At 38.6% G+C, this 27,841-nt stretch overlaps 1 protein-coding gene across 1 annotated transcript; it reads right to left on the bottom strand.

Moving 5' to 3' along the window:
* On the bottom strand, positions 1-27,841 carry LOC140944456 (polycystin-1-like protein 2). Its single transcript, XM_073393597.1, has 13 exons — positions 27,255-27,841; positions 24,379-24,831; positions 19,819-19,987; positions 19,337-19,510; positions 15,496-15,621; positions 11,285-11,467; positions 9,955-10,200; positions 8,921-9,670; positions 6,750-6,986; positions 5,792-6,199; positions 4,094-4,966; positions 2,873-3,044; positions 1-2,553 (listed from the first exon to the last, which is right to left on the bottom strand). Exons 1-13 carry the CDS (start codon positions 27,839-27,841, stop codon positions 962-964), a joined length of 5,970 nt encoding a protein of 1,989 aa, XP_073249698.1. The 3' UTR covers positions 1-961.

The following is a 27,841-nucleotide window of genomic DNA, read 5'->3' as shown; positions in this document are numbered from 1 at the left end:
TTATTTTAGTCAACTGTATTTGCGATATATAACTCTTGCAACAATAATAGTCACGATTTAATTAATTTATAAACAACTGAATGGTAAATTTCTCAACTGAAATAACAAGCTGCGATCGGAAAAAGTTTCTTTTCACTGAACCGGCCCCATTGTATATATATTCTATAATTAATTTTTCGCATTCAGCCTTACCACTACTAACTTCAAAAAGAAACTAAACCTTCACTTTTTAAGCCTAAATTGAACTAGCGCAGGATTCTCATAGTTTATTGTTAGTTTATTTGTCACTAGTTATGGACTGTTATAGGACTGCATGCATGTAAACTTATTTAATTTCAGTTTTGTATCTATTTTAGTTTTGTAGTTTAGCCTACAGTCTTCATTTCTATATCAAATAATTTCTTTCATTCTGACCACAGGCCGTATAAGCCCCCGGCTTTGGCTTTACTGAGTTTGTACTTTATGAGCGATGGAATAATAAAGTTAAGTTAAGTTTAAAGTTAAGTTTAAGTTAAAGATGCATCTCTGAAGTGTTACTTGAGTGAAAAAAGGTTTTTCAATTACATAATGCAGTATATGCAAATTGTTTACAGATAAAAATCTTGGGACTGGCATGGTCTGTTAATCCTATTTTATTCTCTTTATCATTTAACAGTACAAGCATCACCATTTCTGGTTCTATAAATGCTGTCTTGGTTGGGGTTTGGATTGTAGATATTCTTGTCAACCAACCAATTTCTTCTAAGTTCCTCAGCAATCTTATAACTTATAGCTTTTTGTTATTATATATTATTATTTAGAAATAAGTGCGAAGATCGGTTATCCAAATTTCTGATTCACAACTGATTTTGCTACATTTGAGGCAGAAAGACCTCTAACAACCTCGCTGAGTTTGCCCATCAAAGCGAAGGTTTCTCCTGTGTTCATCCTTAAGATACTGACTTGTTTTGCTGATCTTCAATTAATTACACCTCCCCTCTTTGATAACCTGACTTCCACTTATTAGCTCAGACACCAAATACATCAACTGGTTCCTTACTTCGTGCAGGTAATAATCATCCATTATGTCATCTATCTCAATGATCTTCGCTCGTACATAAATTGTCTTCTTCTTTTGTTGGACTTCATCTTTGAAGTGGCCATCGTTTTGAGAAGAAATTACACCATTCAATTCATTGTCAGTTTTGGAATTTTCATCCACATCTGGCCTCCGTGTGGATCTGCCACTGGTAGAAAACCGTTTGTTTTTCTTTCTGCGAGCTTTATCGTTATCGTTTCCCTTCACATCAGCGCAACTCAGGTTGAAAATATGTTTCACGCCGAACGTGTACTTTTGAGGAAGTTGCTTAACCTTTCTGGAAAAGTTGTCGAACATGAACGAACCCACTTCAGCGTCTTGGAAGTCTTTACCGTGGTCTTCTCGAATTTCGGTGTACGAATCAGCAATCACGGCGACGAAAATACTTATCAGAATACAGATCGTAAACACGAAATAGAGAGAGAAGAATATCAGTTCGACCTGCGAATTCATAAGGTATATCTCCACATAGTCAACTTGTTTTCCGATGGACATTAACAAGTTTGTCTTAACTGAATTAAACAGCGACGAGAAAGTTGATGCCTGGCTACCGAAAGCAATACAAGCGAAGTAAGTAAAAGCCATTATCCCGATTCCAAAGACAAAAACAAATGATATGAGCGGCCTCGCAGATCGCTTCATAGTCCCTTGCATTTGGCAGATGTGTTTATTGAATCGCATTAGCCTCAGCAACTTCAGCGTTAGGATAAAAATCGTCGCGGCGAGCCACCCGATCTCTTGAGAGGACCATTTCAGCAGGTAGTCAGGGCTAAATGTTTCATAGGGGTTTTCCTGAACATTTCTCACATACAAAGTGGTGTATTTTCCCTTCAGGAATGATGTAACCACAGCTAAAGTGCAGACAACAAGCAATAGTAATTCAATCCAATTCCACAACTGACGAAGATACTGGGTCTTTTGCCGCATTAACTTCACCAACTCCACAAGGAAGCAAACCACGATAACAATGAGGAACACAAGCTGGCATACTTCGTAAAATGATTGAAAGTTATTGTTAGAAGACGGATAAAGTGATAGGGTAGTCACGTATGTGTTGGCAACAGCCCCACCCGTGCGTTGTGTTTCAAAGGTGTATTTTCCAAACGTGAATAGCGAGGTCGCTGGGTTAAATAGAGTGAACTCTATGAACACCACTGCGGTTGATTCGTCGATCCATTCGTGTTCTTTAAGGTCTCGCGCAACATCTATAGCTGTTTTACTATTGTAGCCTAGCGAAGCAACGTACCCTCCACCATCATAACCAAGATATGAAAGAGATTCTAGGGTTTCTTTCGACTGATACCTCCACGCTTGTGGATAGAGTTCGTAAGGATTATGCGATTTGTTTTGAGTCGTTACTGGAATCCACCCAGGGAGATTAAAAGCGGCCCTGTCTTCGTCGTCGGATGAGTATGCAGGGCGACATATTTTAAAACGATCTTTGAAATTGAGTGCATCGTTTAGGTAGCACTGTTCTGAAAGATAGAAATGAAGACAACAAATTTGAGTTAACTTGAACAGCTGTCTTGTACACTGCACCCCCATTTTAAGCAAACTGAATTAGGACCACACAAACTGACCTTGAAATATTCTCAGTGAAATGGTGTTTTGTGTGTATGTGTGTGTGTGTGTGAATCTACCTTAACAAGATTAATGTAAAGACTATCTAGATCCGTCATAAAAAATAAGGAGAATAACTCATAAGGGGTATTTTTATCCAAAATACTGCACTGTAAATCTTGCTATGCAGTAACTTTGTCATCACCGCAGCAATAAAATTCCTATAGTTCTTACTTAGTTTTAGCCGCAACTGCCGGAGACGTGGCATCCCAAGCATAAACTCTTCATGGTTGCTGATGTATCCTTCTTTGTATTCAAATTGTCTACCATTATACCACGTTGCATCATAGAGACCAGTGATAAGATTTCCTTCAATCCATTCCCAGAAAGAAGCCGTATCGGTAACCTGTGTTTGGGACACAAGATAAGGTCACAACAATAAAGGAGAACCAGTTGCAAAAATATTTATAGGCATGCTAACAGTTTTATAAAAATTGTCGATAGATAGTTGTAATTGTGACCAACGGGCTGTTTACATCAGGGCACGCGGAAGACCCTAGAAGGCGGATAATCCTAGCGCTATATGTTTTCTTATTCAGTTTACATGCAAAGGGTTGTACTTGTCCCTGGCGCTAGGATTTTTGCTAACTGAGAGGTAGGAAGATCCTAGTACTAGAAAAATCCTAGCACTATGTAAACTGCCTTAAGGAAGATCCTAGTATTAGGGACAGGCCAGACAAAAATAGCTGCAGGTCGTTTAGTGGGTAATCATGGCAATAAAGGTCGACCATTATTGTGATTTTTCCTGCTGAAAGGTAGTTATTAACGCCGGTAAAGAGAGAAGGGCCCAAACCCGGGGGCCCAAACGGCATGGTTTTTTTTGTCACCCGCCATCTTTAATCCTTTCTCTACTTGATGACCTCACGGACCAAAATATGCTGCATGTAAAGCCAACAAAAAGTTGTTCCGCCTTCTAGGATCTTCCTGCTGGTACTAAGATCTTCCTCCATCCATGTAAATAGCCCGTAAGATTCTTATGTTTTGAATTCTCAAATGAAGGCAAATTTGTTGAACTGGTTACTTAATGTACCATTTTGTACAAAATCGACGACAAAATTGTTGAGACATTTTAACAAATAGGGTAACTTCAGAGAACAAAACAATCCACCCCCTCCCCCCTCCATTCAAAGTAGAGGTGTTTGTTGTTTTCTACAGGTAGCTCGAACACCTGCACAACATTGCATGGAGGGGATGGGGGATCCTCAAGACTAGCAAACGTGGACCGAAGTAGGGAAAGCTTTATTTCCCCCTTTTGAACTCGGGTAAAACGTTAGGAAAGTCCTTTAGGGCAAAGTGTGTCAACTAATTTTGTCGCCAATTGTGGTTTGGGCTACCGAACAAACATTAAAGCAAAGCCATCATAGCATTCTAATAGGAAAATATGTCTACGCTTACTTCTTCAAAGTCAGCAGCGAATGAGTCATTTACGGCCTTAGTTATGTGGTATCGTGCAACGTCCTGATTCCCATAACAAATTACCATCAACAGAAATGCGAATACCAGAAAGGTTAAAATCTCTTTTGATGCTTCTAACGCCTTTCTACTTTTAATGCTCTGTTCCTTTTCTCTTTTAAGATCAGTCGGTGATAAGCAACTTGCTTTACGGCCAAGTTTATTCTTGTGAAAAGATGGTCCCACAACAGAGTCTATCTTTGGTGGTTTTCTTATGATGAACGACAACAGCGTCGCAAGGGCAACCACTTTAATTGGCTGCGAGATAAGCACATCTTGAGCAAGAGACACAGAGATAGATGTTACCCACTGGTTGGATTTATCTGCACCCCATTGCATGCTATAAAGAATGGTGAAAAAGGCCCCAGTTATCGACACTAGGAAACACAAGGCCCAGGCAATATACAAGACAAAATGTGGAAGGAAACCGGAACGCTGACTTTTATTTCCGCCAAGGACAAAGGAATCATATGAATCTGCTTGCTTGATATTTTGGAAGATGAAGACCATGAGAAAGTTTATCGGAATGCATATGACACTACTCTGTATGCCTATTTTAATTTGCGTCCAGCTGATTGTCAGTGGCCCCAATTTGAACGTGTCAGTCAAGGGTTTATCGAACTGGTAAAACATAGCATTCGTCACCATTGCAGCAAACAGAAAGGAAAGACAGCACGAGAGTCTTTGACATCGTGTGAAGGGATTGTGACTAGGCCTTGTGAACACTGAAATCCAAAGGTGACCTTCTCCTAAGCTGCGTGATACCCTGGAGATGAACAGATTCTTGAATGCGATAAGCTCCTTTCCCTCAGCAACCTAATGGGAACAAATTTAATGGAACAAAGTATTAAGATGCCTTGATCTGCCCCTTGTCTATATGCTTACACAAAATGGTACAGCATTCAGACAAACTGAATGTCCTTTGAAAAAATAAGATAACAAAAATGCTTCATAATTTACGATTATGGACCCGGGCAATCAACAGGGGCAAAATCTGTAATTTTACAGTAAAGCTAAAAATTGAAACCGAAAAGCAATTTTTAGCAGGTGATCAGAACAGTACTTAGACCTGAGACCTCTTGTCACTTAGGGGCCACCATTACACACTTAACTAAATGAAATAAATAATCATTAATAGTACACCATGTCCAAGAGATCCCAACGAATCTTTATTAGTCTTCTGACATACAAATTGTAGTATTTAAGGAAATTATGCTATAGGACGTTCTTTAAGAAAACTCGTCAACGGCAATCTCACATACCGACAACAGTGCCCACAATTAGTACGCTCAGCAAAATGTAGGTTTGTGTGATAGAAGTATCTACAGGCTGTTTAGACTAGCCTAGTAGAGTCAGTAGTTAGATCCGTGTAGAAATCGTAAGGGTTACTAAACAATGATTGCATCTCTAGTCTATCCGGCCTGTCCCAGTGATAAAGATTACGTTATGAAAAAATGACTCCTGCCATAGCTATTCACTCTACCCTGGAGTTTGCTGATATCAAGTCACAGCACTTCGCATTAAATTTATTTCTGCATTTAGGGTATATGTATAGTAAAGAAAGAGTTAAGAGGATCCTTCAAAATACTTGTGTTTCAAGAGGAGAATAGAAATCTTCGCCGATGAAATAAAGTACCTTACCTTGAGATGTAGCTGAGTAACACCGGCTCCTTTATCCAAAGCAAGCCACTGATTGGCAAAAAAGTACCACTCCTTTTTTGTTTGTACATCAGTGATTAGAATTTGTTGTAGGTACCAGGATGGACGGCGTCCACTATTATCATGCCACACGTAGACACCTGTTAGGTCCCCTAGCGATTTTTTGACGAAAATGGTGAAGTTATTGACGCTGGCTCGCGAGAAGAATTTGCGGGAAATCGGCATATCGTTTAAAGAAAGCACATTACTGGATCCTTCCTTTCCTGATATTATCATCCCGACTTTCGCAGTTGTTCCGAAATCGTTCCACATTCCTGTTTGGATACTAATGTCGTATTGATATCCATTCGACTCAACGCTTCCGTCACCCAACAGCACATGCGCCACAACCTACAAATGAACAACATATAATCTTTTTGTTTGAGATTTTTGGAGGAAGACATGTAAGCAAGTTCTGAAGTGTAATGATATTGCAGATAAGTACAAAGTTGATCTTATTCATCCTATTCATCTCGATTCCAACAGCTGGATCGATGGGTCAGCAATCGAAAACAGATGTTTCCTACCAATAAACCGTATCAGCACTACCACTTTTCCATAAGTAACAGAGAAACTCAGTAAAACAATCTGAAGTTAAGTGAATGTGGGGATAGTTTTAGAGCAACCTCTACAGAAGTTTGTTTTGTACATTTACGACGGTGCTGGTAAGAAGATTGTAAGGCTGACAATTTGAGCATAACAAATTCGACAGAACTATTTCAATCAGCCAAGGAGTCGACCATTCGATCATTTCTAGCGCTAGTGCTTTGTCAGCCCACCAGGGAATCACTGACTGAGTTTGTATACATATTCATTGGTAGAACTACTAAAAAGGTGGCAAATGAGAACGTTGTGCGAAAATATGAATCAACAGCTAAAATGATAAAATATTAACACTTACTTTAAAGTTGTCATTTTTGTCAGCTCTACGAGCAAACGCGAGACCAATGAAATAAATTCCAATTATGACACACACTGTAGCCAGGACCACGACGTTTTTTGTCTCCCCTAGTTTAGTAAACTTTATGAAAACTGTATCAAAGTCGATCGGATTTGGCGATACGAATATACTTCCTCCAAATGCCGAAAGATGGTTGCATAAGCAGTGGAGTTGCTCTTTGGTGGTCTTTGATCCCAGCTGTTGGTTGAACATGCAATGAAACGATTAATTGCAAGAAATGCTAATAATAATAACAATAACAATAATAATAATAATAGTAATTATAATTAATAATATAGTCAACTGTCTCTTAACAGCAACCTATATAAGAGGGACACCTATCTTACCTTATCTTGTGAATAATTATGTTTTGTCGTGTGTAATTATATGGCGCTGTTTTCCGCTTAGTGTCCAAAGCGCTTACTTAGATAGAAAAAATTAATATTAATTTGAATGCAATGGAAACAATAAAGAAATTAAAACTATATTTGATTCTGCATATTAAAAGGGATATATGTATTAAACGTTGTTTAGAATAAAATTAAGGTGTTTTAGTCAAGCTGGTGGCTACAATTCATTCAACGACACTGACTTTCTTATTTCATAAAGGACGATCCATTCTATAAATGGGGAGCTGCAATAGAAAAAGCTCTATCTCGATACGTTTTTATCCTACTATTCGGTCTAACGAAAAGTTTCTTGACTGCTAGAACGTATATAGACCTATAGAACTTCCGGTAACTCAAAGATCAAAAAATTCACGATGGGGCCAGACCACTTGGAGCTTAGTAGAAACCAAATACAATTCTATGATGAACAGGCAACCAGAAAAGCTCGGTTAAAACAGAAGTACTACATTTGGTCGAATTCCTTAGTATGTGTAATTACACGCCGAGTTGCTGCTGTAAACTATTGGTAAGAGTTACAAGAATCACCTTTGGAGCTTATAAATGCATGAAAAAGGATTTCAAAAGTTTTCTGGCTAAAGTATTTACGAATCTTAGCTATGTTCCTTAAATGTAAGAAGGTGGTTTAGAAGTTTTCTTGATATAGTTTTCTTGATATGCTTCTCCATGTTTAATGAACTGAATGATCAATTTCTACTTTTAAATTATGCACGGCTTGTGTAGAAGCAATATTTTCATTAACAGCTCATGTGCCGAATAGTCGGGCCTAGAGCTACAGTTATTATATAATATTACTTCAGTTTTATCCTGGTTTAACTCCCTCAGTGACAAACAGATAGCTTCATACTCGCCATAATCTCTTCTTCCTGTTTATATTTATCAGTCTTTCTTCAGCACCAGAATACAAGGCTACATCCAAACGAATGCGGATATTTTGGAAACCCATACTTATTTAAACGAATCGGCCTTCCCTCCACACGAAACCAGTGACTCCCGACACTAAAACCACATTGTTTTTAAAATGCACTCCAGAGCACTTGAAGAGAGCATCCATACGAATCAGCGGATAAAAAAAAGTGCGGTTTCAGAAATGTCCGGATTCATGGCCTAAAACTCACAAACAAATGATTTTGGAAGTGACAGTGAAGGCAAATTAGCTTAAAATTCGATTTTTTTGCGCCAAATTTGTTGATTCCCATACATACTGAGAGTTGATGAGCCTACGCCCATTGTCTTCCTCAATATTATGCAGAAGAATGCACGTGTTGATGACACCCTTCTTGAAAAAGGCCTCAAATTTAGGCCCGCGTATGGACGGGGCCTTTAACAACTCTGGAGAACGGTTTCATGAAAGTGCGGTTTTGGTAAGCGGTTTCAAAAATATCTGGATTCCTATAGACTTGGCCTTAAACATCTTTGTTTTCCAACGAATCGACACTCTCACGGACGATATAAGCTCATTGTGCCGAAAGGTGACATGCCTAGACATACGTGCTGAGGAAGACACGCGGGCACGACCTTGCTAAACCCCGGAATGTTTCATGCGCGTTATAAAATCAATTCAGATTCTAACCCTGTTCGTCTATTCCCTATGCGTCTGAGATAACTGTGGGTAAGGCAAACAGAGGATTATCTAAATTTCGTCAGGTGCGGAGGGAGAATCATCTCGAAACTACTAAAGGTGGTTTTACAATTTGTTTTCTTTTGCATAGGGAGATTTCATACCTTGCATCCATCTTTAATCCAAGCCTGTTTGCTAACCGACCAGTAGACACATTCTGGCATGGTGACAAGCATAGTGTAGTTCACATCTGTGCTTCCATTATACTGTGGTATTATAATTGTCGTTGGGGGAGAGGTGGTAGGGGGATATTTAAGTCGGATGTACGATCGTTTCTCTCTACCACAGCCCACACCGCATGACCTAGTTTTCCGAGCAGTCACTTTCGAGTTGTTTCTTGATGGGATTGCAGCTGTATTTGCCAGTCGAATGCCAACATAATGAACGCCTGTTTGGCCCGTCAACGTGCTTGAAAAGAAAAACACGAAGGCGCTACTTGTACAGTTAAAGTATGTGCGTTTATTATAAGATGGTGTGCACGATGACAAGTCAGGGATTCTTTTACTAAGACTGTGATTTCTTTCCGTTGGTTTTCTGCCACCGCTCACAAAGACATCAAAAGCAATGTCATTTGAGGGCCGCAGTTTTACAAATGCTATCGTATCATCAGAATCTAGATACACTTTGTGATACTGAAGAGTATTACCAGGCTTAATAAACAAATGGTCACTAGAATCATTCCCTTCGCCGTCTGTTTGCATTATTACAGGTAAAGAGAGACTCAAAGGTTCTTTAAGATCGGAAATGTTCATCAACGATCCTTCTTCCGTTTTCAGTTCAAACTTTATAACAGGCGAAGAGATGTCTTTGGAGCTCTCGTCCCAGGTGTAAGGATTTTGGTTCAATAAAAGCATCTGAAGAGGAAACACAAATCATGAAACTTTTCAAAACGGTGCCGCCAGCAATAATAATAGTAATATGATTAAAAAATCATTGTTCCGTTTGTCTCACATAGACTAGACTAGTACAGGACCCTTCAAGCATGTTTCAACATGCAATTAAATTTGCTTAAATTTTTCTGACTATTTGAGTTTAAAATGAAATTGCCACTACTGCCAGTTCTGTTAGTAATCATGCATATTCTGTGAATGCTGACTCAGGCTTAAGTTGTGTTAAACATTGCATACCACTCACTCACCTGAGCGTCCACGTAACTTGACGAAAAATTGTCGTTTGCAAAAAGTGCTTCAGAAGAGGGTAAGATTACGCGTTTCTCCTGCTGTGTTCCGAAAGTCCGGTTTCCCATAATTGCCGGTTTTTGCCGGTCAAGGATCATTAAGAGTGTTGAAGTGTTCAGTGAACTGGGCTCCTCACCAACAGCTTTAGTAGACAACAAAGTGGCGCCTAATTTGTCGATGAGTGAGAGGGTGTTTTCTGTGGCATTCTGTAAATAAATAGAAATGAACGGAAATTCTTCGCAAATTTTTTTGTGACCTGACAAATGTAAAGGCCACCTCTCAGAATTAAGGTAAGCCTAGAGCGAACAAAATCTACTCAATGTTGCTTGCTTCATGAGATCGGGACCTTATGAATTTACCACGGTGACGGCAACGGGAATCGTATGAAACACAAAAGGTTCGAGCAGTGAGCAAACGACAAATCTGCATGTGATTTCTCTTGCCAAAACTACGACGTGAAATAACCAAATTTTAAGGTCCCGTTTATATCAAGTTGTTCCCGGATAGCGTCAACTTTATTCATACATTTCCATACAAAACGTGGCGGCCCGTTTACATGAGAAAGTAAACGTTGGCTCTGCTGGAGGGGAGGTCCCACGGCCGAGTCAGGTCACCCGGTCACCCTCTTAGCCTGGCCAAATTTTCTCCATATAAACACTCTGGCTCGACCAGCCTGGCAAACTCGGTCGAGGCGAGGCAATCAAAGCATGCTCGAGCTGTTTTAGACAATTAGAGCATGCGCGAGCAATGTTAGCTCGGAAAAAGGGGTCGGGCTTTTTCTCAATTAAACGCTCGCTTAAAAGGTTGACGTGGCAGGAAGGGTGAACATTCTTCCCGGTACAGGTTTTCTCCATATAAACAGCGCCTAAGTTGATTACAGAACAGGTACAATGCACAACGGCAACGCGACAAATTTTGCCATATCTATCTGAATTCGGACTGAATTCAAAACCAACTTAATTTATTCCCCTACTTTCAAGTAAGTGAATGCAATTTGGAGAAAAAGTGGGAACAGAAACGAAAACTGTTTTTCAGCGAACTTTTCTATGGTATCGAAGTTGTCCAATCGTAAGGTCTCTAATGACGTAGCCAAGACGTGTCCCCCGACCCTCGTGGCTCCTAGTTGTAATTCGATTCGTCCTGAAGGACTAGCCCATTGCCACACGTGTTGCCTGTCTAAATAGGTCATGAAATTACCTGACAAATTAACTGAAGGAAAAATAGAAGTTTTTAAAAACAAGATGATTTTTTACAAACAAAGAATTCATGTACGTCATTAGTTAAACCAACCTTTTCAAATTCAGTTCCTTCATAGTTTGCACCTTTGTCTGCCGTAATGATTCCGATTATGTTAGAAATACCCTTAAAAATAACTCCTCCTACGCTTTGGACCGCATCTTTGTCATAATCACCCTCATCAACGTTTTTCCAGAGATAATCAGTCATGGTTTCCAGAAGACTAACGCTGTTGTTCTGAGATAAATGAAAGAAATAATTTAAAGGAGTGCAAGGAAAAGTAATTGCGTTCGACGCGGAGGGGTTCCTATGGTACTTGGGTATCTTTTGTTACTCAAGGGTGATCTTTTCAGCAACCGTTTTTCATCGTACGTCTACATTTTCTGCGCCATTTTGAATCATTTACCTCGTGTTATTGATGTCACATGCGCAAATAGCAATTGCGCACCTCATGGCGAGTAGTTTTTACTGAAGATTGAAGACCCTGACGCTATTTTTGTGCGCACGTGCATCACTCTGGTTCGATCAAGGTCAATAAGATGACGCAACTATGTTAAAGAACGGAGTTATTTGAGTTCGGCAAATGAATGAACAGTTTGGAGTTGTTTTCGAAGCGGGTTTTATCGCTGAGCTGGCGATTCTGCTACACCTTCCTTGGTTAATATGTTAATATACCGGTCAAATCGAGCTGAAACAGAAAGACAAAAATAATTACAGGTAACATTTGCCGTGAGGAATTTACCTAAGCGTTTTAGTTTATCATTGATTCTATTTATGTATTGTATTTGCAGTTTTACTTCAAAGTCACATGCACGAAAAACATTTTGGGATAAAGTACGTTTGAAGACTTTTACTCGCGTATCACAGGGGCACCCAACGAGAATATTATAGTTCAAAACCACTTAAACAAAGCACTGTTAAACGTATTTTAGTATTTAAACAGTAGATATGGGCATATTTTTATCCCTTAAAAATTTTTCATCTGTTCGGATTTCCTAGCTGAAAGTCTAGTGATCCGTAAATTATAGGGATCAAAACTTACCTTTTCGAAAATTTCAGCCAGAAAAAAGGCTCCCGAAAATTCTAGGTGACCTTTTTACGGTAAAAAATCCGTTAAAAATGGGCAATTATACCATTTTTTTAGATGTTTGAAAATCCTAGGCGAGGCAGACAAGCAAGAAATTTTAGAACAAATGTTCTGAAAATTCTAGATCTCAAATCGTCTTTCGAACATATATTTTCCGAAAATTGACGTTGGGTGCCCCTGGTATCAGGAGCTAGCTACACATTTGCTTTACCGACGCGGAATTTTGTAGGAAAGATCATCTCGCCCGCCAAGCAAGATAAGTTTTAAAAAAATGATGAAATACCCTACACAAGCTGAAATTATGAAGATGAACAGTGCACAATGGCAAAAGATTTCGTCTGGTTCACTGACATCAGCAATCTCGCAAAAACGTAAAATGTTTCTGTCGCTCCTATGATGTCTCCTTTGATCATAGTTTTCACTTCAAGTCGTGTCACTCAAGAAGCCAGGATAACCTTCGAGGTCGTCATACTTTTGAAGGTTATATGATTAATAGATATGTTTATCTTGTTTATAACATAGAACTTTTTATTATATGGCTGAGTCTGTTTTCGCCTTGCGATTGGTCAATTTGCGGTCCGTAACTTGCTGTACGGACCAAAATTTCAAAGAAAATAATCATTTCGGAGCTCTAAATTTCTTTACCTCGGAAAAAAGGTTGAAATTAAGTTACAAGACGTCTATCAACCTTAAGGACTTAGATTTTGACTTTGTCCATCAACATTTTAAACTGTGTTTATTTGTGAACGAAGGCGATGAAGAAACTAACTCGTAATCTTATCGAAGAGGATTCTAGTCAGTGTTTAAAAAATTTATCCTAGTACATAGTTAAGAAGATGAAAATCGACTGGCAGAGATTCGAGATGTTTTGCCTAAGAGAAAATGAGTAATATCTTCGACAAATATGATAACAAACATGCCTGCACCCAATCATCTTGACGAGCTTCTTTGTCATTTGCAGTGTTTTTCCACGACCAACGAAAGAAAGATAGAAGCGACTCCGAGCCAGACACAACGGCCAGTTTTCAAAAGAATCCAGCGTCACAATGGCGAGTGAATACTTACAGTGCTCTTAGTTTTGACCGAATATACTTAAAAATATGTCTGTAAACCCTGAGGACTGGGATGTTGACTTTGCCTTTCCAGATTTCAACCTAGCTTTGTTCGAACGAGAATGAAGCTGATGTAGAAACTGAATTGTAACCTTTCCGAGGAAGAAAATATGGTCCGTGTTTGAAAATTTTAACGCAGATCACGCTTGAAGACGAGAATGAACTGGCAGAAATAGACCTTGTCACGGTTTTCGACGCCATCTTGACGAGTAGGCAAACGCGTGAGAAATTACATTGTTAGTATGAAAATCTTATGTCGGATAATTTCCGTAAAACGGCTGTTCTGAACAAAATATCAATTGTAAACTAAAGCTACAATGCAAAGGATTGTCCTAAAAAATTTCTGGGACGTACCTTTGCTTAAATTTCTCCAGAGGCTTGCTTTAGATTTTCCATATATTTGTCTCTAATTTTCCCGGGACTCAGGGGGTTCTTACAGACAAATGTATAGAAAATTTAAAAAAGTGGTTGTAGGGCTTCAAGTGAATGTAACGCCCTCAAATTTTTTCAGGAGAATCCTTAGGAGTGAAGCTTTAGTTTACAAGTCATATTTTTTTTCAGAACAGCCGTTCTACGGAAATTATTCGACATTAGATTCTTATAAAATCACTGTAATTTCTCACGCGTTTGCCTACTCGTCAAAATGGCGTCGAAAACCGTGACAAGGTCTATTCGAGAGGTGTTCCCAAAAAACGAACGAAGCGAATCTTCGACAATGACAACATACTTACCTTGAAAAGCTTCCTTGCCTTTTGCAGTGTTTTTTTACAAGGACCAACGGAGGAAAGATGGAAACGATTTCGAGAAAGACACAGTGTCCGGTTTGCAAAATACTCCAGCGTTACATTAAAGAGCTAAAATTTACAGCGCTCTTAGTTTTGACCAAATAAACTTTTTCAACATGGCGAATTAGTTTTCACTTTCTCGGAAAGCCTTTGTTGTGTGCTATTGTTTTCGTGAGCCATTAAAAACTTTCTTTCTTGACGCCTGTCAAATGATTGTCAAATCGCGCGTCCTGCACTTGTTTCCGGTCCACGAAACTGGAAGAAGCCATATAATAAACATCTTATTAGCCTCGTTTTTTCGGTCCGTACTGTAAATTACGGATCCTCGTGTTTTTCCATTGATTTATGGCCCGATGGAAAAAACCTCGGTCCGTAATTTACAGTACGGACCGAAAACTCGGCTAATAAGAGGTATTTACGATCTACTTCACATTTTTATCGCCCATTCTTGAAGCCGATCTTTTCCCTATTTTTAAAATAATGCTTGAGTGTATAAAAGCTAACCTGATCTAACCTAATCTATCAGTATGATTACTTCTAGTACCTAAGTTTAGTAAAGAGATGATTATCGCGCCGAAAAGAAGTGTTACATCCAGCTATTTACCATATCAGTTTCGGTAGTTAAAATGGGAGGGAATTTGAAAAAAAAAGTAAATAAATAAATAAATAAAACTCCTCACGTAGAAAGAGGTTTTTTTGTTTGCTTGCTTGTTGGTTTGTTTTTGGGGGATTCTGTCATTCTTTAGATTTTTAATTGTTTCAATTCTTATTAAATTCTAATGCTTCACATATTTTATAAAAGAAGTTGAGACTCACAAGATGTGCAGTCCCAAGTCACCAAGCAATACAGTAGTTGTTCACGTTATTTTAAAACTTTCTTTAAAAACGAAAACAATTCATTTTAGAAAAAGTGCATTTCATAAAATAAATAAACCTGTGAGTTTTTGGCCGTAATATCAAAAGAAGCGATTACAATAGCCCCGAGAAGGATTTCAAAGGGGAAAACAACTTTTGCCTCCCAATCGCAGTTGAGTGGTCTTAGACTCAAATCCTTGCAATTTTTTAAACTACATTAAAATCTTTCCCTTAAGTATTATTAAACGCGCTAAGATTTTCTTTTATTCAGAACAGAAAATTTCAGCCCGGTAGTGGAAAGATTTAACGAAAGTTAGCTCCTAACAAACAGTTTTTTTCCAAAACGAATAGTTGTTTTGAAGAGTTGATCACGTTACAAACCATTGCAAAAGGTATATTACACTGCTTTGTTTACTGGTAACTTACCAGCACGGAAATTGACACATCTTCTCTTCCCTCCGTTGCTTCGGTCAGAAAGTACGATAGCTGCTTAACCTCTTGCATATTTTTTACCTCTACATCTCCGAGTTTGTGTATAAAAGCGTCTTTGACCTAAAGTGAGAATAACGAGTTTATCTCGTGCAGACATGGAGTATATTAGATTAAAATTTCTCCTTTTCCTCCTCCCCCTCCTCCTCCTTTCATTAATTTATATTTACTAAAAGCTGTTGTTTTTTTCTAAGATTTATAAAAGTACCTACGTAAAGCTTACCTGAGGGGTGTTTTTTTTGCACTGCAGTACGACAGACTGCTTCGAAAATGTGGTCGAGCTGATTGAAAATTTGGCAAGTGGAAAAGACCTCCATGAAATTTGTACAAAAGACGTGTAGAGCGGAGCTCCAAGCGCGCGCGAAGCGCACGCGTGGGCGGAGCCCCATAGCTAAGGAAATCTATCCATCCTAAAATAATTGGTAATCACGTGACCGTACACCGACCGCCTCCGACCGTCCATCCGCACCACAGGGTAACCAATTTTTAATCTCACACTTTCGTGCTATAGATAGTAGTTTGGGAGCCAAGGTGCAGCCTGATATTGCACATCCATGTTATGATCAATTGACAGCTGTCAAAAAGGAGTATCCGCTAACCAGTACCAACTTGACTGGATCGCAGGCTCATGTATCGACCCATCGAGGTCGAGTATTTTTTGCAGTTATCCGCTGACAAGCTACAAGTTTTCAAATGATCGCAGGCTCAAGTTCAATTGTTTTAAATGCATACGAAATGAGTTGTGTTTATGAGCTGCACTAATAAAATTTTGATTTCAAACTGACTTCGGACGCGCAAATTTAGCCAGTTTTTACAGGTAGGGAAGGCAGTTGCTTTGGAGGTAGAGCGTGACCATGGTGAGTCAAATTTCTATTGCTTGTCTTCGTGAATGAAAATTGTTGTGTCTGTAAATGTTTCACCGAGTTTTATTTCTTTTATTGATTGTTAGTTGTGTCTCTTGCAATTTTTTAAAACCGCTTTGCCGGTTGTTTTCAGTCGAACATGAACATTGCTTGCAGGAGTACTCAAAATGCCGTGCGTATCAAACGCTTTTAAAGATTACACTCGATTACACATAATAAAACCATTAAATGAAGAATTAAAATGATAAATTATTGATTATGTTGTTCAAACAATCGCCATTTCGCACTGCAAATTTGGCGCTTGTTAAAAGTAACAACCGAGCTAGCTGTATAGGTGATTTTGGAAAGCCCATTATTGCCCTGCATACCACGCAGGAGCAGATTGTTCTGACTGAACAGTCCCGACATCACGGAATTCTCTTCATGAAAACGTTTAATGCTGATGTGGTCAATTCTGTAATTGTTTTGCAAAAGTGTGTGCTTCGATTTTCTGATTATTGATTGAATACAATTTGTCCTGTAAAATTGTGAAAAACGCATTCTGTCCGAGATATGTAAGCTAACTATAAAAACACCACTTCATAGCACAGTTTACCTTAGAAGTGATGGATAAAAAGTATAAATGGCTGGCTTATACCTCACCAGATTAGTTGTTGGCAAGATTTTGTAAAGCAAACTTGTTGAACACAAAAAATTCGGCTTGATTTTTTATTTTGGCCTCCCTTTTAGACAAAGGAATACAACCTATAAATCGCAAATGTGTAAATTGGCTAATCTACTGTGATCAAGAGCCATTATGGCTCTTGACTCATCGAAGATTGCTGGTTTTTGGGTGTTCATATGAGGCTATTAACTAGATGTAAGATTCGTTTCACTCTTAGACTGTTTGCAAATTATTTTTCTTTAAAATCATTTTGCCTTTCCCTCAAAAGTCACATGAATGTGCCCTAATGTGTTTGATTTAAATCATAAATTTATTAATGGGAATTTCGCTTTTAGCCCTGGCTAAATCTATATATTATTCATCGGTGTTATGAAGCTGAAACCTTCTTACCAGTATTATTTCGTAGTTGCGTTACGAGATGAAACTTACATTCTCTCGTTCAACGCGTAGTCAAGACTCGTTTCAAAGTTTCGATACACTTTCAAGTTATAGCTTCTGCGTAGCTGATATTTTTAAAGGTAATTCCCTTGTTTTGCACAGCGCATCACCTACTGGGCACAAAAGGTGGCGACATCAAAGGTCTTCAAACTCGCCTCAGTCCCTTCACGCAAATTTATCATTTGAAACCGAAGTAGCTTATGTTGCCTTTTGAGATGAAACGAGACTGGCGACCTCCCTTTTTATTTGTGTTTTTTACTCGTTATGCCTACAAGAAAAATATATTATAGGTAGAACATATTCTGGATAGTAAAAATTGTATTTTTAGATGTGAATTATGTGAAACACCGCATTTGGAGCCACAGAGAAGTATGAAATCAACTTAAAACTGTCCATTTTTCATACATTTTTTTACACGACCGGCACTTTAGTAAATAAATATAGCCCAGACAAACAGACGGGCTCTAGGTTTTAGTAAGATGCACATTTTCTGCTATGTGATAAGAATTTTGACGGTTGTTCAAGTTTTGAACCTTTTTGCGCGCAACTAGGAAAAAACACTAGGAACTGCAAGCAAGCAAGGCGAAAATAAACACAGTGGTCCCATCTTTTTTTGCAGTTTTTCAATGACCTGTATATGGCCGTGAAATGTACAAAGTTTCTCGAAAAAAAACATCTGGATAGTACATCCTTTTCAAGGGAATTACCTTAAGCTGAAAACCTCCAGGTGTGATGGCTTACAAGTAACCTTCTTTAGTTTTTATTTACCTTCATGCTCAAAGGTGTCATGGAACATTGCTATTTAAGTTGATCAAATCTGTAAGGGTGTTTTGGCTCTCTGATGTCAAGGATTAGTTTTGTTTCTACGGTTCGTGACCCAAACATGTTAACTCGTGTATTTAATCTAGTATACACCGTAATTTTTAGGGAGTTATTATAACTCCAAAAATGGAGTAAAAATTTTAGGTACAGGATAACCCCTTTTATTATAACTCCAAAAATGGAGTAAAAATTTTAGGTACAGGATAACCCCTTTTTTGGGGTTATTTTAACTCCTAATTTAACTCCGAATTTGGGGTCATTTTTACTCCTGAAAAAGAGTTCTTTTTACTCCCAGTATGGAGTTAAAATAAGTCCGAAATGGGGTTACTTTTACTCCTTACATGGGTTGTTTTTACTCTTTTTGGAGTTAATTTAACTCTGAAAGTGGAGTAAAAATGTCAGGTACAGGATAACTCCTTTTTTGGGGTTATTTTAACTCCTCAATATATCTGGCGGTCACTTTTACACCTGAAAAAGAGTTCTTTAAACTCCTTTTTGGAGTTAAAATAACTCCCCAGAAAATAACTCCACTGTAAGGAGTTAAATTAGCCCTACTAGAGGAGTTATTATAACTCCTTGAAAATTACTGTGTATTAAAGCTAGTCCATTACTCTAAGTAGAATTATAGCTTGATAGCTCTTAACGGCTCCGTGAAAGCTTTTTAGTCCTAACAATAGTTTATGTATAAATGTATTGGGTATCACAGAACTACCTCATGACAGCGAATTTCTCTACTCAATGGCCATTGAACTTTATCTGGAAGGTAACCGTCTTAAAAAAATGGTTCGATCGTAATACAGCACTGACTTACCTCACTACCCACGATGGCTATTGAGGGACAACATGGCTTCACATAGGTAACCCATTTTAGGTAAATTCAATTCTAAGTTAAAATGTTAAGATAAACAAGCTAAATGGAGGCAAGCAAGCAAGAGATTAGAAAGACATTAGGTGAAAAAGTAAACACAGTACGTTAATACAGATTACTAGCCTCGTTTTTCTCCTGCGTTTCCATTTCCCCATCCTCAATGGAAGTAAGTACTAAAGTTGCTGTTCCAGCTGCCAATCCAACGTCACCTTTACTCAACGCCTTATCAAGAGCATTATCGGGTCCGTCGATAAAGTCTTTGGAAATCTCAGTGAGTGTTGTAAGAGAGGGTCTTACCTATCAAGAAAAGATTTACGTAGATGCCATTCAACACAAAATGCTAATTTCTTTCCAGCTATATATTAAGGCAGTTTAGAACGAAGCGACTGACTCTAAATTCAAAGATCATTTCAGGGTTAACGGCAGTGTCTATATTAAATTTTATAAAAGTAAGTCAGTTTTAAAATGCATTGTCCTCGAACAACCACTAGTAGTACGCACTCTTTCATTTTCCACGAAACACAGTGACACTGAGACAATTTTAGTGACATTGCGTATGCTTTAGCTTGTGTAAATCAGGCAGGTCAATATCATAAAACTTATACCGTGACAAATTTAATATCATGACTTGTGGCTCCCAGGGAATCGTGAATCGCCACTTGGATAGTAATATTATAATCTCGCGATGGGTCCCCCTGAGGAAGGACTGTCGTCAAGGAGGGAAGCGACGAACCACTTTTTATGTCAACAGCCACCAATTTTGAGGTCATGTAGCTGCAATAAAGAAGGAGATTATATTTAGGGATCGGTCATTATTTATGAAAGGGGGGAGAGAGAAATCATAGGGGGGTCAGGTTTATATTTTAATATTATAGGGGCTGGGTCATTATTGAAATATAAAATGATAAGGGGGTGGGTTGATTTTTTTTTATCATAAGGAGCCTCATAAAGGCAGAGAAAAAATAGTCAGTTTGAATCTATTACAATGGAACTTTTGGTTTTCCTTTCTACAACAAAGTCGGTTCACAGGAGGATCTTTGTGTGAGATTTTAAATCATCAATCTCACAAAACAATACGTCTATTGAGGCAAAAATAGGAGGACAAACAACAACAACAAATACAAAGATAAACATGAGGTTCTTATATAAACTAAGCAAAAAGAGCTCAACATAAATACTTAATAGTCATTCTCCAAAACCAAGGTTGGTTAATTGCTCTAGACGACTTAATAGTCTGATACGAATTATCGGCTGGAAATACCAATATAGACTTGAACTGGCGTTTTTACTTCCTTGACTTGACATAAGTTTTTATCTCATAGATCATTTCAAGTCTTTTAATGGTATTTAAAACCAATAGTCCAAAGCAAAACAACCTTTGCTTGTGTGTGTGTGTGTTGGGGGGGGGGGGGGGCGGGGGGAAGGGGGTGGTGCATATCCTAAAAAATAACATTTAAGAGGTGGGTCAAAAAGCAGTCCGGAATATCCCTAAATGAAAATGGAAAATGGCGGATTGATTACCAAAACGACCAGAGTTCACTGTTTTGAGGCTCTCGGGCATATTTCCAAGACCTTTTATGAGGCATACTCAACCTATTTAAGAGTGCTGCGTATCGGAAACCATATTTGAAGTGCCTCGAAAAATGTCAGCACATTTTGTAGCTTATTTCCTCTTTTAAACAACGCGATGTAGGTGGGATTTTAGCCGTATATAAACATCTTTTTTTTTTATTCAAAGATTTTTGACGATACATTCTAGTTATGTTTCCTCGATTGTCATATCGATTAACGTTTATCATATTGAATTTGGGGATGGTAGACAACCGTACCTAGAATTTTGGTAGACAATCTTTGAATTCCCAGGTCCAAATTAAAACATATGTTCCATTCCCGTGTTTCACGGAGACATGGCAGAGCCGTGTTATTAATTTATTTCGCGTTAATACGAGTCTTTTCTTTCCAAGGTATTAGTATTATGGATATTCACGTCCATCATCGCGCCTCACTTTGCCGAATTTTGGGGATAAAATTAAAGATCATAAGCGCAAGGTGGATGCTAACCGCTTTGTTTCTGAAATTCACCAAATCTGGAAAAAATTATTACTGTTGGATTCTCCAAACGATCATCAACAAATAAAAACAAAGTCAAAGAAAGAAGGCAAATTTCAATTGTAAATTATGTATTTCGCTACTCATTGAACATTGATAATCTGGGTTGTATTTTAGCCTTGCATGTGCGACAGCAAGTAAAGAAAGCACCAGATGCGTGAAGTCCATGCTGTCAACACGAAACAAGAAAAATTTATAAGTTTGAAGCAATTTTTATTCTTGTTATGGTGACTGAGTCTTTGATTCTTGTCCTGTAGAAGTTAATGGATGGTATTATTCCTGTTTTGCACGATTCCAGGACATTTTCACACACTCTGTGAGGGTATCGTTGCACGGGACGAGTTTGCTTCGGCAAAAATCTTGCAAATCATGCCAGTGAAGCCACGACCTCTGTAATCGGTCCGGAATATTCGAACATCCCAACGATTCCTTGCAATGAATAATACTCTTATTCTCTTGAATCAAATGTTTTCTTTGAAATAATGTGAAACCTAGACGAGTACTGTAAGCTTATGTTAAAAGCAAAACGAATTACCAATGCTCTGCCCGCCTCCGTCCGCAATTTTGAAGAATTTTTGATCACTGGGTCGATGTTTAGATAAACACAAGTGTGCGTTCTTATTGGTTGAGCAGTGTCGCGTGACCACTTGGCCCTGTCCTTAAATATAGGGATATTCCGGACTGTTCAGGGGAGGGTCAAGAATAAAGTTTATAGATGAAAAAGAATCCCCTCCGCTCCACTTGCATAAATAATGACCGGTCCCTTAACCGAACAGATCGTCAAGATGACCTCAGCCTAAACCAGAAAGCATCGACACATGGTCCCTTTTCTCATAGCTAGTAGAGGAGGCTGGAAGCTCCCTGACCGTGCACAATCCTTTGTTTTCTGTTCACAAATCATGACTGAATAAATTAATGCAATGTTTCTATTGGTCAATAACTTCAAAATGATAGGAATGCTATTGAACTGTATGCTAGCTGATGAATTTGCTACCTTTTTTACTACTAAGATTGATACACTACGTAATGATCTCCTTGTTAAAAAGAAGGCTCTTAATGTGTTACTGATGAGGTCCTCACTATGCCTTCCACTAAGTTTTCAACTTTTACTGAGATGAAACTTGATGACATCAGGGAACTGGCTGCAGCACTGTTCTCGAAGTCCTGTGTCTTGGATCCATTACCATCTTCTATCATCAAACATTGTGCACACCCATTGCTGCCTACTATTACTAACATCGTCAACCTCTCTCTTCGTGAAGGCTGCATGCCAACGTGTTTGAAATCTGCAGTATTGTAACCTCTGCTCAAGACACCTGATGCGGACTTTTTACAATTCAAGAACTTTAGACCTATCTCGAATTTGAAAGCGCTATCGAAGATTATTGAGAAAAGCATTGCTCTCAAGTTAAACTATCTGATGAACAATAACCTACATGACAACTTTCAGTCAGCCTATTAAGTACATCATTCCACTGAAACTGTCATGGTGAGGGTTAAAGATGATACTCTGCATGCAATTGATGGCAATAAAGCCGTTGTACTACTTATTTTAGATTTATCTGCTGCATTGGATACTGTGTCTCATGAAATACTCAGTATTTCATGAGACACAGTACTGGAATGGATAGGCTGTCTCAACGTTATGGTATTACAGGGACTGTACAAGAATGGTTCGCATCCTACCTGTCGTCTCGTACACAATTTGTTCAAATTGAAAGTTCAAGATCTTCTTTACGTGAACTTAATTGTGGTGTACCGCAAGGGTCTGTCCTTGGGCCACTGTTATATGTTTTGTACACTTCACCAGTGGCTGATATCATAAAGAGACACAATCTCTATGCTGATGACACTCAGCTCTATGTGTCATTTAAATTAGGAAGTGACGATCTTCTCTCCTCAATAAAATCTAGCATTGAAATATGTGTACAGGAAATCAACAATTCGATGATTCTTAATGGTCTTAAGCTAAATGAGGTTAAACCGAGCTGCTTCTACTCAGTTCACGTTATCGGCCCAGTCCTTCATTGGAATTTGTTCGTGTTGGGAGTGAAACTATTCAAACACCCCCTTCTGTTCAAAATCTTGGGGTGATACTCGATCTCAGTGCTGATATGGAAGACCACATTAAAAAGATCTGTAAGACATGTCATTTCCATTTAACTAAATTAAATATTAGTAAGATAAGAATATGTTTGGATCGTGAACCTACTGAAGCAATTATTCATGCTTTTGTGACTACCAACTTGAATTACTGTAATGTGATTCTATATGGACTACCTAAAGTTCTCTTAAACCGCCTACAGCTAGTTCAGAATAGAGCAGCGCGCATCGTAACATTCACCAAGAAGTATGAACATATAACACCCAGCTTAATAGACTTACATTGGTTGCTTATTGAATACCGTAATTATTATTTATAAAATCTTATTGTTAGTATGTAAGGCTATCAATGGACTTTCACCAAGTTATATATCCAATTTGCTCAGTGTTTGTAGCAGCTCCTACTTTTTGCGTTCTTGATCGAATTAGTTACTTCAATTCCCGAAATCTAAGCTAAAGGCTTATGGTGATCGAAGATTTTCTACTGCAGGACCTAAGTTATGGAACAGTGTGTCCGCCTCTTTAATGCCGATTCCTTGAATTCTTTCAAAAAACACATAAATAAAGTTTATTATTATTATTATTGTTGTTGTGCACGGTCAGGTCCAAAAAAGCTAACAAAAACCTATAACAAAGGGTTTCCCAACCATTCCACTTTAATTAACTATGCTTTTCTGGAGTAACTTTCAGCCTACGGTGGTTTCGTGTCCCTGGACTTCCAGGACTTTAAAGAACTACTGACCGTTATAACAAGTACAAATTTCTGTAGCCTTGAAAGTAAATTTAGGTTAAAAACATCTTTTAGATGCCGTATAATCCTTTCCTCGTGCAAGATAACATTAGGATCTGTGGTATTTACTACCCAGCATTGACTGTGTACATCCATGTTTTACCTATTAATTGTCACCCTTCACAGTCATTGGTTTTATGAAAAAAAGTTAACCTGTTCTTACCTGAAAGTGTAGGATAAAGGTAGATCTTCATCATACCATTGTGAACAATTCACCAAGAAATTTGTTTGTAATGCCAGTCCGTCAGAAGGAGATATCAAACATCCACCACCGTAATAAGTAACAGGAGGCGAGTTGGTTGTAATTTGAATTTCGCCCTTTGCGACCTGGCGTTCGTCAATAAAAGCAAACAACTCCGCCTTGTAAGTTGTGTTTAGCTCTAAAGAATATTCGGTTGCGTTGATCTTCCCCCTGAGAACAAAATTTAGTCCATCGAATATCGCTTTTGCAGCAATATTTTTTATAGGAATCCAAAGCGGATCTGGGCTTTGTTGGTCAATCTGGTATAAGGCCCACTGATATCTCGTTATGCTTTTACAGGTAAGCCCGGAACAATTTGCCTCAAAAGTAGTCTTTTCATTGATGGCCACTCTGGGGTAACAGTTGTACGTACACCTGGATGAAAAACAATAAAGAAGTAAAAACGCGTTTCGAAATGGAATGGAATATGACAGTCGGTGAGACTGCTCAGATGTTCACTGCGCACGAGAAACGTCTCCAGAGAGGAAGGAAAGTGAACGACCCGCTAAGGAGGAAGCAAGATAAGGTGTGATTTGCCACGGTTTCCTGTACCTAAATCAACGAAAGGAAAAGAGGATAAATTGAGTTTTAACGCTTTTTAAAACAAAACGTTCCATATTGTTGTTAAATGCGTAGGCATATTCTAAAGGCAAGTTCACAGAGAGTTAGGACAAAGCAAAAAAATCGTACAAATACAGTTCAGAGGAAACGTCCAAGGTAACTTGCTATTTCAAGGAGAGAATTGCTCACAACTCACTATCATTAAATAAGCCCATTTAGTAAAATCCATGAGTGGTTTACTATCAATGCTGCGTTCTGATTGGTTGAGCTACTACTAGGCTATAGGTTTACACAGCCCACTAGTAGCAAAAAGCGCCGGCTTTGAAAACCAAAACAATGGCTGCTGAATCGCGTTTTGTTAGCTAAAATTGTTTTGTCTCGATATTTTTGACCAACTAGTTGGATTTTACTCAAACAATTATTCCTCTCGCCCTCATGGCCTCTGAGTCAATAGCGCATGAGGCCTTCGGACTCAGAGCCCATTCGGGCTCGAGGAACAATTGTTAATTAAAAACGACAATGATAATAATGATTCAAGGATTCTTTCCATATAAAAAAATATATTATATTACATATAACAATTATTCACCGAAGTGGAGGTGGCTAGTGGTTCCATATATCTACCATTAGCCACCGACACTGAGGTGAATAACTGTTTTATATATACTAAAACAGTGAGATAATTGAGCAAAAAAATGATGGTTTTTAACTCGTTTACCGTTGCCAACGATTACAATTTTGGCGAGCAATGACCGAACGGGCAGCCGTCACGTTTTCTTGCCGACAATTAAAGTGAAGTATTTGTTTAGTTCTTCAGGGGAAATTTTGTCCAAAAGAGTTGTGAATTCTCTTTGTATTTTAATAAATTAAGATTTAAGCCCATTTGTGAACAATTCAGCTAAATAAAGTAACGCAAGACTTGAGCTTAATTTGCATTTCTAAACAAAAAACTTTTTCACCAGTTTCATCGATAAATTCAAGTCAAACAGACAAAGATTTACCTGTTAAAACCTCCAAACCGATTTTCGTCACCTTCTTCGCTTATTTCGGGAACAGCTTGTTTGAGTAGTTGTTAAATTTCTTTGTTTATTACGGCAGCAAACCGGGAAGCCATTTTGCTCGTAACTTTCGCGAGTTTGCTGTCGCTCGCTCGAAGGAACTGGGGGTGAATCAGTGAATAGCACTGGATACTCATTGATTGCGTAGCCAATCAGAGCGCGCGAAAAACACTATCCACTGTTTTAGTATATACTAAAAAAAATATATTATTAATCATGGGTGTATATTAAAGCTCGATTATCGATCGTTTCTCGCGATAGTCGATTTGTTAATGGTCGCGACGCTTTCGACCGCCTAAAGCTGATCTTTCTCAGGCGATGATTTTGATTTGCGGTCCTACCTAGCTTATGAATAGTGGATTTGGAACCTAGGTATTTGTAATGTATTACTTGACGTCGCATAACGTGTGTAAGTGAATTGCATAATTATTGGGGCGGCAAGAGGAGCCCGCAATCATAATCTCCAAGTTGCTATTTATGAAAGCACGTCACTTATATTCTTATTCTTACTCTTACCAGCTTTTCTGGGCACAGGCCTGCCCAGAGAGAACGTGTACGAACGATCGTTTGGTCCCACGCGAGGTGCCATCCCTACCTAATCCCACAACCCGTAAAGCTACAGCTTCGTTTGGACATCCACTAAGAATGAATGGAATGCACAGAAAGCAATCTGATCTGACGGTCGTTTGGACCTATCTCTCGTAATCTAATCAAGCGTATTTCGACCATCTATCACGTGAAGCTTACGCAAAGCACAGCGAAAGCAAAAGCGGTTTGACCTTCGATTGTTGTCACTAGCTCGTAACCTTTATTTATTACTAGTTATATTGAATAAATAAGTTGAGGTCGGTGAACGCGTCACCGTCTTTTAGTAGTTGTTTGTTCGCATCGCTCCGTTGTGTTTGGAACAAGGTGCACAACCTGATGTTTGACTTTTTAGCCCAGCCACCTTGTTCTTCCTATAGTCCCCCTGGTGTATGAATTTCAATCAGTATTGCTGGTGTTAGATGCTGTTTCCTCAGAGGTTCGCTGTGGTACCTGTCGGCTGCTGTGTTGCCTGCTGCACTGAAGATCAACAGTAAGCGGTCGAAAAGTCGGAGACAATAACAGAGTGACTACCGTGAGACAGTTGATAAACAAGCCTTTTATCCTTTTTTTTAATTTTCCCGTTCCTCTTACCTTACTAAAATGTTGATTTGTGGTTCCAATACTGTCAAATTATGATCATCCTTTGAAGTTTTCGAATCCAGCTTAACTTTAACGATAAACACATACTCTCCCACTAGCATTCTGTCAACATCAACATGAAGATACACATCACCTCCACTTAGTCTTCCCGGGCCATACCCAAAACAACCCCCTGAAGTATTAGAATTTCCGTCTGGAACATCAACGAGTTTCAACTCATCTAAAGGAAGTTTCTCGATTCTTTTTCGACAATACCAACTGTAAGTTAATCTGGGAATGTGGGCTCTAGAATGATCAGCTAATGCTGACAGAAGCACACTTCCATTTCCTTTAACGGCTCTGGAAACTCCGAATATTCTCGCAATCGGAGGGGGTCGTAGAAGTAGAACATAACCATAGTCGTATGCTACGACTCTGTTATCAACAGTGTTCCTCAGTACAAAACTGATGTAAACATAGCTATCAAGGGAGCGCCTTTGATATAATTTAAGCTTAATACTGTGAGTAGTTAATGAGTGTTTTGAAAATGAACTAAAGGTTCCTGAGTTTAGGAGCGCTTTCGTTACCTCCCAGGACAT

The sequence above is a fragment of the Porites lutea genome, chromosome 7 (genome assembly GCF_958299795.1).
Source record: "Porites lutea chromosome 7, jaPorLute2.1, whole genome shotgun sequence".
NCBI classification, from domain to species: domain Eukaryota; kingdom Metazoa; phylum Cnidaria; class Anthozoa; order Scleractinia; family Poritidae; genus Porites; species Porites lutea.
Note: the sequence above shows the minus strand (reverse complement) of the source record. Positions and strands in the feature narration are given on the sequence as shown.